Here is a 12,500-nt window from a genome sequence, read left to right on the forward strand (position 1 = left end):
TGCAGTGAAACAGCGAGGAGAGTATAAGTAATCCGTGTAAGCACCGGCTCAGGCTTCAGACAGCTTTAAACTCAACTCTGATTTGCAGGAACGGGGATATCCTCAATCCTGTTAAGTCTGACATCGACATCCATTTCTGGCTCCTTGGGTTCCATAAACAAACACACCCGAGGCTCAGCTGATAGTTAGAGCTTCTCAGTGTTTCAGTGGTTCTCGTGCACCTCAGGTGTCTTTCACGTGTTTCGAGCTGCTCGTGCTTTCCTTCCTTTGGACCTCACTGCTGCCTGGTGGCCTCCTGGACCGCATTCTTAAAGTTACAGTGAAAAGCTAAAAACACAGACTCTCGAATTACAGCTGAAAGTCTGCACTTTTGTTTGATTTCAGTCCTGTGTGGTGCAGTGCAGAGACAAAACTACAAACGTGTGTGTGTCCAGCTGATTATGGTCCAAACTGTGTCAAAGAATAACTTGATTGTTTCATGATTACACTAGAAACATGGATAATGTCCATAACAGCAGCACAGTGCTGAGGTAACTGTGTGAATCCATTCGGCTCCTGAAAATGTGAAGCAAACTTAAATGGGTTTGACTAGAATGCATGAATCTGGACCTCAGTAGACGCCACAGAGTAAATGAGGTCAGAGTTAGCGAGAGCAGCAGATCTATCAGGATGAAAATCAATTTGGATTTGATGCAGGAAGCAGAGCAGCCTGAAGCAACGACCTTATCGAAGGAGCGGCTCATCCTCCGGGGAGCACGAGCGCGCTCTTGTGTTTGAGCTGCAGCGTAAATCACGCACTGTCTCGTTACTTCTCACGGGAAGCTTCACCCCTGGTACACGAGCCCACCTGACCCCGGGCTGACCTCCATTGATCTGCAACCTTTTAATATATGTATGAGGTCGTAAATGTGCGCCGAGCCTTCAGGAAAAAATTGGTTTGCACTGATTTTATCGACGAATGAGAGAAGGGTTTACTGCAGGGCAGACGGCGCATCCTGCACGACTTTTAAGGTCACTGCGTAGAACATCCACGCTCATCCACCCGCCTGATCTAAAGGCACAAATTTACATCTCTGCGGCTGAATGATGACCTAATCTCTTTCCTGTCAGCTCCCCACTTGACCCTATTTGACCTCTGACCTCTTTATGGCCTGCAGGGTGTTTCTCCAGGATCTTCAGGGTGTAATTGGTTCTCTGGCCTTTGCTGTTGAACTCGATGTGACCTGTCAGACCGTCGTACTCCACCTGATGACACACGGGCAAACACCAAAGAGCAGGTTAGCAGGTTAGCTAGGTGCAAAGCTAACTGAACGTTGTGCTATATTAAAGTAATAATAAGATAATATCAGTAGATGGAATACAAACGTTAGTCTACTTTGAATTCTACTCAGCTTCAATGTGAAGAATAAGAAGGAAAATAAAAGCACATCTATTTCCTGATTGATAACGACATGTAAAGAACAGCATGACGCTGCAGTGACATCACCCGCTGATGTCACCATCTTTGTGACGGGCACCTAAGGTGGTCATGTGTCATCATGAGGTAACACGCCCTGAGGCAGGGCGGCTAATTTAAGTTTAAAGAGATGAAATTACTACTGAGTTCAGCTCATCAGTGCGGTTTCTCCTGGTGGGAAAATTAACCACGCCCCCCACCCTGAAGCATGACCTGCTTTATCATCTGTTTTAGTGAAAGAGGACCTTAATGTCCGCACTCAGTAAGACCTCAAACTAGCAAACGAGCTCGTTGACTCATTAGGACGGCGCTTATGGAGGCCATAAATCAGTGAGCCGTACACTTCTTTGTACAGCCAGAGTCGCCTCCTGCTGCTCAAGCGGCACTTCCACATCAGCTTTACTATTCAGACCCAAAGGCTACAGTCATCTTTTATATACAGTCTTTGCATGGAGTGACTGCAAACCATCCTGTCAGTGCTAACCTGAGGGTGAGAGCTTCACACCCTGGACTCTCTCTCCAGTAAACTGTTAGCCGGATTAGCTGCACAGACTTGTTAGCAGCTAGATGACACTCGGCATCTTTATACGGAACAACAGACTGCGTTGGCGTTCACGTTAAGGATGCAGAAAATCTGGGAAAGATGTTTACAGCAGCTCAATGTGAAGCTTTATTACAAGCTGCACTTTAATCTGACACACACACGTTTTCATATCTTTGTGGGACATCTCATTGACATAATGCTTTCCCAAGCTGCTAACCTTAACCATCAATGAACCCCGAGCCTAACCATCACCATAACCTAAATGTAACCCTGACACTTTGAGTCTCAAACACGCCTTTAAGCTCATGGGAACTGGGATTTAGGTCCCCACACAGATATCAATACATGCTCTCACACACACACTGGAAATAGAAACTGAGACAACAGGAGAGACAGACAGTTCATCAGATCAGTGACGCTGCTGCTGCTGGTGTGTGTGTGTGTGTGTGTGTGTGTGTGTGTTTGCAGGAATGTGCAAATAAGTGTGAGAGATGTGCAGCCAAGCGTGCATTTTGTTCCTTAGTTTATGTGAGTTATGTGTAATCGAGTGCACATACACTATGAACGGGTGTGTGCGTGTATCTGTGTGTGTCTGTGTGTGTGTGCGTGCGCACCACTCAAGATGAATTACATCCCAAAAACAATGTGGCGAGAGAGACGGGGAGAGGGAACGCGGTCTCTGGTTGCTGCCAGGCTCAGTGCAGAGATGATGAAGTGATGCTCGGAGAGCAAGCAAAACAAATGGAGAGAGGGAGCGGCATCCTCAGAGGATGGAAAAAACAAGAAGTGGCAGACAGACAAAGATGGGGGAAGAGGAAGACAGGAATAAATCAAATGGACATGAAAATGAAAGAAGGAAGGAGGGAGGAGGCCTCCTTCCACGGGTGCAGCTCTGCAGCAGCTCGCCGTGTTAAAACCAACAAGTCCTCTAAATGCTGCAGTGCTGAACGCTCCTGCTGCGAGCTCAAATCCCTGCCAGTGTTTCCACTGAAATATGAAGTGTTTCATACCAGCAGCATCCACACCCACCTACAGCCAAGTTCACGCCTTCTACTGAGTCCCTGCCTATTTGGAAAAAACAGCTTTCAAAGCTTTTAAAAAGCTGAAATGTCAGAGACCACACGGCTGCATGGGAACCAAACCTACACCAGCACAGAGGTGAAACCAGCGTGCTGCTGTACTGGCTCATCCTCCAGTGTCTGAGCTTTTTAAACTGGAAACACTGCTGTTAGCACTTCCATCCTTTGGCCTGTTCAGTGAATGGAAGCAGAAGAAGAAGAGCTGCGCTCGCTGCTGCTGAGACGACAGTAAACTGTGAGCCCTTCATCTCTACATTACCCATAATGCCTTTCTGTGAGATGTCTGTGGGCCTCCTCTGATAATGCGTGAGGTGTGTCTGTGTGTGTTTACCATGCGCAGGTAGTTCATGAGGCTGGTGCCGTGCTGCCAGATGAGCGGGGAGGTGCAGCTCAGCGGCTTCACGCCGATCTCCTGACTGCGGTTCAGCTCTCGCACGGCGCTCACCACCACGTGAACGGCGTCAAACATCAGTGCTGACGACAGCTGAGACAGACACGGGTGAAAACATTAAAGCATGAATGGGTTCAATAACTGACACAGCAGAGCGCTCTGATGTCGCAGTGGAGGAGCTGCCTGTGTGCTCAAACTTTTCCGTCTCTGTGAGGAATAAATACGATGACTTCCATCAGCGCCGTTTTACTCTGAGAGACTAACCAGTGTCAGCTGCTTCTCCCAGCCGGACACAAATGTGTCGCTCTCAGTCCGACACTCGTGAATGATCTCTGCAGCTCGGCCTCTACGAGAACATCTTCCTAATGTGTTTCACATCTGAACCCTATGAGTGATGCACAGATCTGGACTGTCCATAACCCAACTGTATTCATGTAAATGACGAAGGGTGATGACGGAGGATGCCGGTACATCTGCACTCTGTTGGTTTTAATGCATCTGTCTGATGCACACGAGTCACAGAGTTCTGACATCACGCCGTTCAGCAGGTAGCTTGCTTGCTCATATTTTGCTTCCAAAAAGCAAAATGTTCTTGAGCAACAGTTCTTCAGCTTTCTGACGGTATTTCAAAGTTCGTCTGTCGGTCCAGTCCTGGTGCCTGACCATTTGTTTCTGTCCGTTAAGCCTCTGAAGCCTCAGAGTTCACACTGAGCTGAAGGATGAAGCTGCTCACACCAAATATTCAAACTCTGTTCTTGCCTATTATTATTCCATGTATGTTTGCATATGTTATAATGAACCTCCAGGATTCCTGCAAAATCTAAAGAAATGAATGGTGACTTAAGACTTTTGCACAGTGCTGTAGTGTGATTGAACTCCTATTAGCCATTAAGAGTACTGGGTGAAGTTAAGAGCTTAAAAGCTGAGATCAGAATAACATCAAGAACAATCTGCTGCATGTGTCCTGTTCATTCAGCATGCTCTCCTCCACATTCCCCACTGCAGCCCACAAAGCTGCACAAGACCAAAACTCCCAGAAACAAGAATAAAAAGCTGTGTTTGTTGGTGCTCCTACAGCTGAAGACGCCGGGGTATTGATAGCAAGAAGAGGAAAATTAAAGCCCTCCTGCTATCAGCGGCTCTCAGCGCTGGGCTCAGCAATCGACTCAGTGATCCTATCACAGTCTGACGTTCTGGTCTGTTTGGTCAGTTGTCAATCAAACTGACACTCTGAGGGAATCAGACAAATTGTACGGAGGCAGAGCGGCACAGTCTGTCAGCGGCTGATAAAGAAGACGGATGTATGACCGAGTGTGATTGGAGTTCTCTCCGAGTCGATAGTTTCAGGGCTGGATGACAATAACTAATTACAGACTGAAGAGAGACAGATAGACGAAGTGAAATCAGAGGCAGGAAGAGTGAAGAGTTCTGGTAACTCCCAGTCCCAGGTTTGCTCCGCCTCCTCCAACATGGACCATAACTTTACTGAGGAGACACCGGGCTGTAACCGACATGCCGGCACAAGTGATTCTCACACAAGTGTTTGGACTCATTATTTGTAGTTTTGGCTCTATCCTCAAAGATTCCAGATGTGACTGAAGGACAGCTTTCAGTCCAGGTGTTACTGCAGGTAAGGAAGGGTTACTGCAGGCAACGAGGGGTTACTGCAGGTAAGGAGGGGTTACTGCAGGTAACGAGATGTTACTGCAGGTAAGGAGGGGTTACTGCAGGTAAGGAAGGGTTACTGCAGGTAACGAGATGTTACTGCAGGTAACGAGATGTTACTGCAGGTAAAGAGATGTTACTGCAGGTAAGGAGGGGTTACTGCAGGCAACGAGGGGTTACTGCAGGTAACGAGATGTTACTGCAGGTAAAGAGATGTTACTGCAGGTAAGGAGGGGTTACTGCAGGCAACGAGGTGTTACTGCAGGTAAGGAGATGTTACTGCAGGTAAGGAAGGGATACTGCAGGTAACGAGATGTTACTGCAGGTAAAGAGATGTTACTGCAGGCAACGAGGGGTTACTGCAGGTAACGAGATGTTACTGCAGGTAAAGAGATGTTACTGCAGGTAAGGAGGGGTTACTGCAGGCAACGAGGTGTTACTGCAGGTAAAGAGATGTTACTGCAGGTAAGGAGGGGTTACTGCAGGCAACGAGGTGTTACTGCAGGTAACGAGATGTTACTGCAGGTAAGGAGGGGTTACTGCAGGCAACGAGGGGTTACTGCAGGTAACGAGATGTTACTGCAGGTAAAGAGATGTTACTGCAGGTAAGGAGGGGTTACTGCAGGCAACGAGGTGTTACTGCAGGTAAGGAGATGTTACTGCAGGTAAGGAGGGGTTACTGCAGGCAACGAGATGTTACTGCAGGTAAGGAAGGGTTACTGCAGGCAACGAGGGGTTACTGCAGGTAAGGAGGGGTTACTGCAGGTAACGAGATGTTACTGCAGGTAAGGAGGGGTTACTGCAGGTAAGGAAGGGTTACTGCAGGTAACGAGATGTTACTGCAGGTAACGAGATGTTACTGCAGGTAAAGAGATGTTACTGCAGGTAAGGAGGGGTTACTGCAGGCAACGAGGGGTTACTGCAGGTAACGAGATGTTACTGCAGGTAAAGAGATGTTACTGCAGGTAAGGAGGGGTTACTGCAGGCAACGAGGTGTTACTGCAGGTAAGGAGATGTTACTGCAGGTAAGGAAGGGATACTGCAGGTAACGAGATGTTACTGCAGGTAAAGAGATGTTACTGCAGGCAACGAGGGGTTACTGCAGGTAACGAGATGTTACTGCAGGTAAAGAGATGTTACTGCAGGTAAGGAGGGGTTACTGCAGGCAACGAGGTGTTACTGCAGGTAACGAGATGTTACTGCAGGTAAGGAGGGGTTACTGCAGGCAACGAGGGGTTACTGCAGGTAACGAGATGTTACTGCAGGTAAAGAGATGTTACTGCAGGTAAGGAGGGGTTACTGCAGGCAACGAGGTGTTACTGCAGGTAAGGAGATGTTACTGCAGGTAAGGAGGGGTTACTGCAGGCAACGAGATGTTACTGCAGGTAAGGAAGGGTTACTGCAGGCAACGAGGGGTTACTGCAGGTAAGGAGGGGTTACTGCAGGTAACGAGATGTTACTGCAGGTAAGGAGGGGTTACTGCAGGTAAGGAAGGGTTACTGCAGGTAACGAGATGTTACTGCAGGTAACGAGATGTTACTGCAGGTAAAGAGATGTTACTGCAGGTAAGGAGGGGTTACTGCAGGCAACGAGGGGTTACTGCAGGTAACGAGATGTTACTGCAGGTAAAGAGATGTTACTGCAGGTAAGGAGGGGTTACTGCAGGCAACGAGGTGTTACTGCAGGTAAGGAGATGTTACTGCAGGTAAGGAAGGGATACTGCAGGTAACGAGATGTTACTGCAGGTAAAGAGATGTTACTGCAGGCAACGAGGGGTTACTGCAGGTAACGAGATGTTACTGCAGGTAAAGAGATGTTACTGCAGGTAAGGAGGGGTTACTGCAGGCAACGAGGTGTTACTGCAGGTAAAGAGATGTTACTGCAGGTAAGGAGGGGTTACTGCAGGCAACGAGGTGTTACTGCAGGTAAGGAGATGTTACTGCAGGTAAGGAGGGGTTACTGCAGGCAACGAGATGTTACTGCAGGTAAGGAAGGGTTACTGCAGGTAACGAGATGTTACTGCAGGTAAGGAGGGGTTACTGCAGGTAACGAGATGTTACTGCAGGTAAAGAGATGTTACTGCAGGTAAGGAGGGGTTACTGCAGGCAACGAGATGTTACTGCAGGTAAAGAGATGTTACTGCAGGTAAGGAGGGGTTACTGCAGGCAACGAGGGGTTACTGCAGGTAACGAGATGTTACTGCAGGTAAGGAGGGGTTACTGCAGGCAACGAGATGTTACTGCAGGTAAAGAGATGTTACTGCAGGTAAAGAGATGTTACTGCAGGTAAGGAGGGGTTACTGCAGGCAACGAGGTGTTACTGCAGGTAAGGAGATGTTACTGCAGGTAAGGAGGGGTTACTGCAGGCAACGAGATGTTACTGCAGGTAAGGAAGGGTTACTGCAGGTAACGAGATGTTACTGCAGGTAAGGAGGGGTTACTGCAGGCAACGAGGGGTTACTGCAGGTAACGAGATGTTACTGCAGGTAAGGAGATGTTACTGCAGGTAAGGAGGGGTTACTGCAGGCAACGAGATGTTACTGCAGGTAAGGAAGGGTTACTGCAGGTAACGAGATGTTACTGCAGGTAAGGAGGGGTTACTGCAGGTAACGAGATGTTACTGCAGGTAAAGAGATGTTACTGCAGGTAAGGAGGGGTTACTGCAGGCAACGAGGGGTTACTGCAGGTAACGAGATGTTACTGCAGGTAAAGAGATGTTACTGCAGGTAAGGAGGTGTTACTGCAGGTAAGGAGGTGTTACTGCAGGTAAGGAGGGGTTACTGCAGGCAACGAGAGGTTACTGCAGGCAACGAGATGTTACTGCAGGTAAGGAGGGGTTACTGCAGGCAACGAGATGTTACTGCAGGTAAGGAAGGGTTACTGCAGGTAAGGAGGTGTTACTGCAGGTAAGGAGGGGTTACTGCAGGTAAGGAGGTGTTACTGCAGGTAAGGAGGGGTTACTGCAGGTAACGAGATGTTACTGCAGGTAAGGAGGGGTTACTGCAGGTAAGGAGGTGTTACTGCAGGTAAGGAGGGGTTACTGCAGGTAACGAGATGTTACTGCAGGTAAGGAGGGGTTACTGCAGGTAAGGAGGGGTTACTGCAGGTAACGAGATGTTACTGCAGGTAAGGAGGGGTTACTGCAGGTAAGGAGGTGTTACTGCAGGCAACGAGGGGTTACTGCAGGTAAGGAGGGGTTACTGCAGGTAACGAGATGTTACTGCAGGTAAGGAGGGGTTACTGCAGGTAAGGAAGGGTTACTGCAGGTAACGAGATGTTACTGCAGGTAACGAGATGTTACTGCAGGTAAAGAGATGTTACTGCAGGCAACGAGGGGTTACTGCAGGTAACGAGATGTTACTGCAGGTAAAGAGATGTTACTGCAGGTAAGGAGGGGTTACTGCAGGCAACGAGGTGTTACTGCAGGTAAGGAGATGTTACTGCAGGTAAGGAGGGGTTACTGCAGGCAACGAGATGTTACTGCAGGTAAGGAAGGGTTACTGCAGGTAACGAGATGTTACTGCAGGTAAGGAGGGGTTACTGCAGGTAAAGAGATGTTACTGCAGGTAAAGAGATGTTACTGCAGGTAAGGAGGGGTTACTGCAGGAAACGAGATGTTACTGCAGGTAAAGAGATGTTACTGCAGGTAAGGAGGGGTTACTGCAGGCAACGAGGGGTTACTGCAGGTAACGAGATGTTACTGCAGGTAAAGAGATGTTACTGCAGGTAAGGAGGGGTTACTGCAGGCAACGAGGGGTTACTGCAGGTAACGAGATGTTACTGCAGGTAAAGAGATGTTACTGCAGGTAAGGAGGGGTTACTGCAGGCAACGAGGTGTTACTGCAGGTAAGGAAGGGTTACTGCAGGTAACGAGATGTTACTGCAGGTAAGGAGGGGTTACTGCAGGCAACGAGATGTTACTGCAGGTAAGGAGGGGTTACTGCAGGTAACGAGATGTTACTGCAGGTAAAGAGATGTTACTGCAGGTAAGGAGGGGTTACTGCAGGCAACGAGGGGTTACTGCAGGTAACGAGATGTTACTGCAGGTAAAGAGATGTTACTGCAGGTAAGGAGGTGTTACTGCAGGTAAGGAGGTGTTACTGCAGGTAAGGAGGGGTTACTGCAGGCAACGAGAGGTTACTGCAGGTAAGGAGGTGTTACTGCAGGTAAGGAGGTGTTACTGCAGGTAAGGAGGGGTTACTGCAGGCAACGAGATGTTACTGCAGGTAAAGAGATGTTACTGCAGGTAAGGAGGGGTTACTGCAGGCAACGAGATGTTACTGCAGGTAAGGAAGGGTTACTGCAGGTAAGGAGGTGTTACTGCAGATAAGGAGGTGTTACTGCAGGTAAGGAGGGGTTACTACAGGTAACGAGATGTTACTGCAGGTAAGGAGGTGTTACTGCAGGTAAGGAGGGGTTACTGCAGGTAACGAGATGTTACTGCAGGTAAGGAGGGGTTACTGCAGGTAAGGAGGGGTTACTGCAGGTAAGCAGGGGTTACTGCAGGTAAGGAGGTGTTACTGCAGGCAACGAGGGGTTACTGCAGGTAAGGAGGTGTTACTGCAGGTAAGGAGGGGTTACTGCAGGTAACGAGATGTTACTGCAGGTAAGGAGGTGTTACTGCAGGTAAGGAGGGGTTACTGCAGGTAAGGAGGTGTTACTGCAGGTAAGGAGGGGTTACTGCAGGTAAGGAGGTTTTACTGCAGGTAAGGAGGGGTTACTGCAGGTAACGAGATGTTACTGCAGGTAAAGAGGGGTTACTGCAGGTAAGGAGGTGTTACTGCAGGTAAGGAGGGGTTACTGCAGGTGACGAGATGTTACTGCAGGTAAAGAGGGGTTACTGCAGGTAACGAGATGTTACTGCAGGTAAGGAGGTGTTACTGCAGGTAAGGAGGGGTTACTGCAGGTAACGAGATGTTACTGCAGGTAAAGAGGTGTTACTGCAGGTAAGGAGGTGTTACTGCAGGTAAGGAGGGGTTACTACAGGTAAGGAGGTGTTACTGCAGGTAAGGAGGGGTTACTGCAGGTAACGAGATGCTACTGCAGGTAAGGAGGTGTTACTGCAGGTAAGGAGGGGTTACTGCAGGTAACGAGATGTTACTGCAGGTAAGGAGGTGTTACTGCAGGTAACGAGATGTTACTGCAGGTAACGAGATGTTACTGCAGGTAACGAGGTGTTACTGCAGGTAAGGAGGTGTTACTGCAGGTAAGGAGGGGTTACTACAGGTAAGGAGGTGTTACTGCAGGCAACGAGATGTTACTGCAGGTAACGAGATGTTACTGCAGGTAAGGATGTGTTACTGCAGGTAAGGAGGTGTTACTGCAGGTAAGGAGGTGTTACTACAGGTAAGGAGATGTTACTGCAGGCAACGAGATGTTACTGCAGGTAACGAGATGTTACTGCAGGTAAGGAGGTGTTACTGCAGGTAAGGAGGTGTTACTGCAGGTAAGGAGGGGTTACTACAGGTAAGGAGGTGTTACTGCAGGTAAGGAGGGGTTACTGCAGGTAAGGAGGGGTTACTGCAGGTAAGGAGGGGTTACTGCAGGTAACGAGATGTTACTGCAGGTAAGGAGGGGTTACTGCAGGTAAGGAGGCGTTACTGCAGGTAAGGAGGTGTTACTGCAGGTAAGGAGGGGTTACTGCAGGTAACGAGATGTTACTGCAGGTAAGGAGGTGTTACTGCAGGTAAGGAGGGGTTACTGCAGGTAAGGAGGGGTTACTGCAGGTAAGGAGGGGTTACTGCAGGTAAGGAGGGGTTACTGCAGGCAACGAGATGTTACTGCAGGTAAAGAGATGTTACTGCAGGTAAGGAGGGGTTACTGCAGGCAACGAGATGTTACTGCAGGTAAAGAGATGTTACTGCAGGTAAGGAGGGGTTACTGCAGGCAACGAGATGTTACTGCAGGTAAGGAGATGTTACTGCAGGCAACGAGATGTTACTGCAGGTAAGGAGGGGTTACTGCAGGCAACGAGATGTTACTGCAGGTAAGGAAGGGTTACTGCAGGTAACGAGATGTTACTGCAGGTAAGGAGGGGTTACTGCAGGTAACGAGATGTTACTGCAGGTAAGGAGGGGTTACTGCAGGTAAGGAGATGTTACTGCAGGTAAGGAGGGGTTACTGCAGGTAAGGAAGGGTTACTGCAGGTAACGAGATGTTACTGCAGGTAACGAGATGTTACTGCAGGTAAGGAGGTGTTACTGCAGGTAAGGAGGGGTTACTGCAGGTAACGAGATGTTACTGCAGGTAACCAGGTGTTACTGCAGGTAAGGTCTGAGATGCTTTTAAGTCTGATCATCCTTCCTATTGTAAATCCTGTGTTTCCATCCATGAAGGCGTTTCCTGGTTGCAGACCTGTCAGCCTCCTCCAGAGGTCCTCTGTGAAATAAATGACTCTGTGGTCTCTCAGGTCTGTTGGTGTTGCTGAGCTGCTCGGTGCGTTGCTTTGTGTCCTAATTAACTGTTAGTTCATTTCATGAATCAAGAAATGAATCGTAAGTACAGTACTACTTAAGTATAGCATAGTGACAGTGATTTGCTTTGGGCTTCCGTTTGTCTTCGTCCTGAAAACAAACCTCAGGTGTTAAATCTCACTTTGTGTCATTTCAGTTGGGAACTTTTCTTCTTTTCTAATTGTTCAGTAACATCCATAAACTTCCCAATCACAAAGTTCATCATGAAATCCATCCGGCACTTTAAGTGAATAGATATGAGCAATAACCCCGGGGATACGATGCTGTTTGCAGTGACTGAGGCAAACTCGTTGTTGTCATAACTGTTATCTTTATTAAAGCTGGCCTTATCACTCTGCTGATCTCAGAGCTGCAGATGAGACAAAGCGCTCTGATGGGACAGATTTGCCCTGATGTGTCTATTTATTATGGATCAGGGCAAAGACGCAGACACAGCGACAGATGAAGACGCTCTCCGGGCTGAACCTGCTGTAGATGACTTACTTACCTTAGCATCTCTAAATATCACACCTTGATCTGCTGATTAACACCTCTCATTATCCCAGGATCATAATTTAGCTGCTTCATTATGTCGAGCAGTGACACTGAAATATTGTGTGGCTGTGGCACAGCAAAGGGCAAGCTAACATTTCACAAACATCAGGATTTGTGCCGGCCTTTTCCCCACGTGCAAGAGAAGTCATTAGACGGAAGCGTTTCTTCAATCTTACTCTTTACTGACTTCTTTCTTTCCTGTGTCGGGTTGGTAGTTAGCACAGAGATCTACTGTCCTCTGCACAAATGTGGGGGTCCACCTGATCCACCTGAACACCATGTAGTGAGTAAGCCTACAGCTCAGCTCCTGTAGAGGAAGACGGGGGTTCTTATCGACTGCTCCTCCAGGTCTCCAGGGT

The 12,500-nt window shown here is 48.4% G+C and overlaps 1 protein-coding gene across 1 annotated transcript in view; it reads right to left on the minus strand.

The window, feature by feature from the left end:
* The window catches only part of LOC147303113 (glutamate receptor ionotropic, kainate 5-like), a 207,537-nt gene that overhangs the window by 31,673 nt on the left and 163,364 nt on the right, over nt 1–12,500 (minus strand). The window contains exons 10-11 of the mRNA XM_086279148.1: nt 3,411–3,563; nt 1,141–1,245 (exon numbers count right to left, since the gene is read on the minus strand). Coding sequence (XP_086135274.1) covers nt 1,141–1,245; nt 3,411–3,563 — 258 coding nt within the window. The remainder of the gene's footprint in view (nt 1–1,140; nt 1,246–3,410; nt 3,564–12,500) is intronic.

The sequence above is a fragment of the Aulonocara sp. 'chitande type north' Nkhata Bay genome, linkage group LG22 (genome assembly GCF_057382095.1).
Source record: "Aulonocara sp. 'chitande type north' Nkhata Bay isolate Kocher_YH1m ecotype deep benthic linkage group LG22, A_spYH_male_GT1.1, whole genome shotgun sequence".
NCBI classification, from domain to species: domain Eukaryota; kingdom Metazoa; phylum Chordata; class Actinopteri; order Cichliformes; family Cichlidae; genus Aulonocara; species Aulonocara sp. 'chitande type north' Nkhata Bay.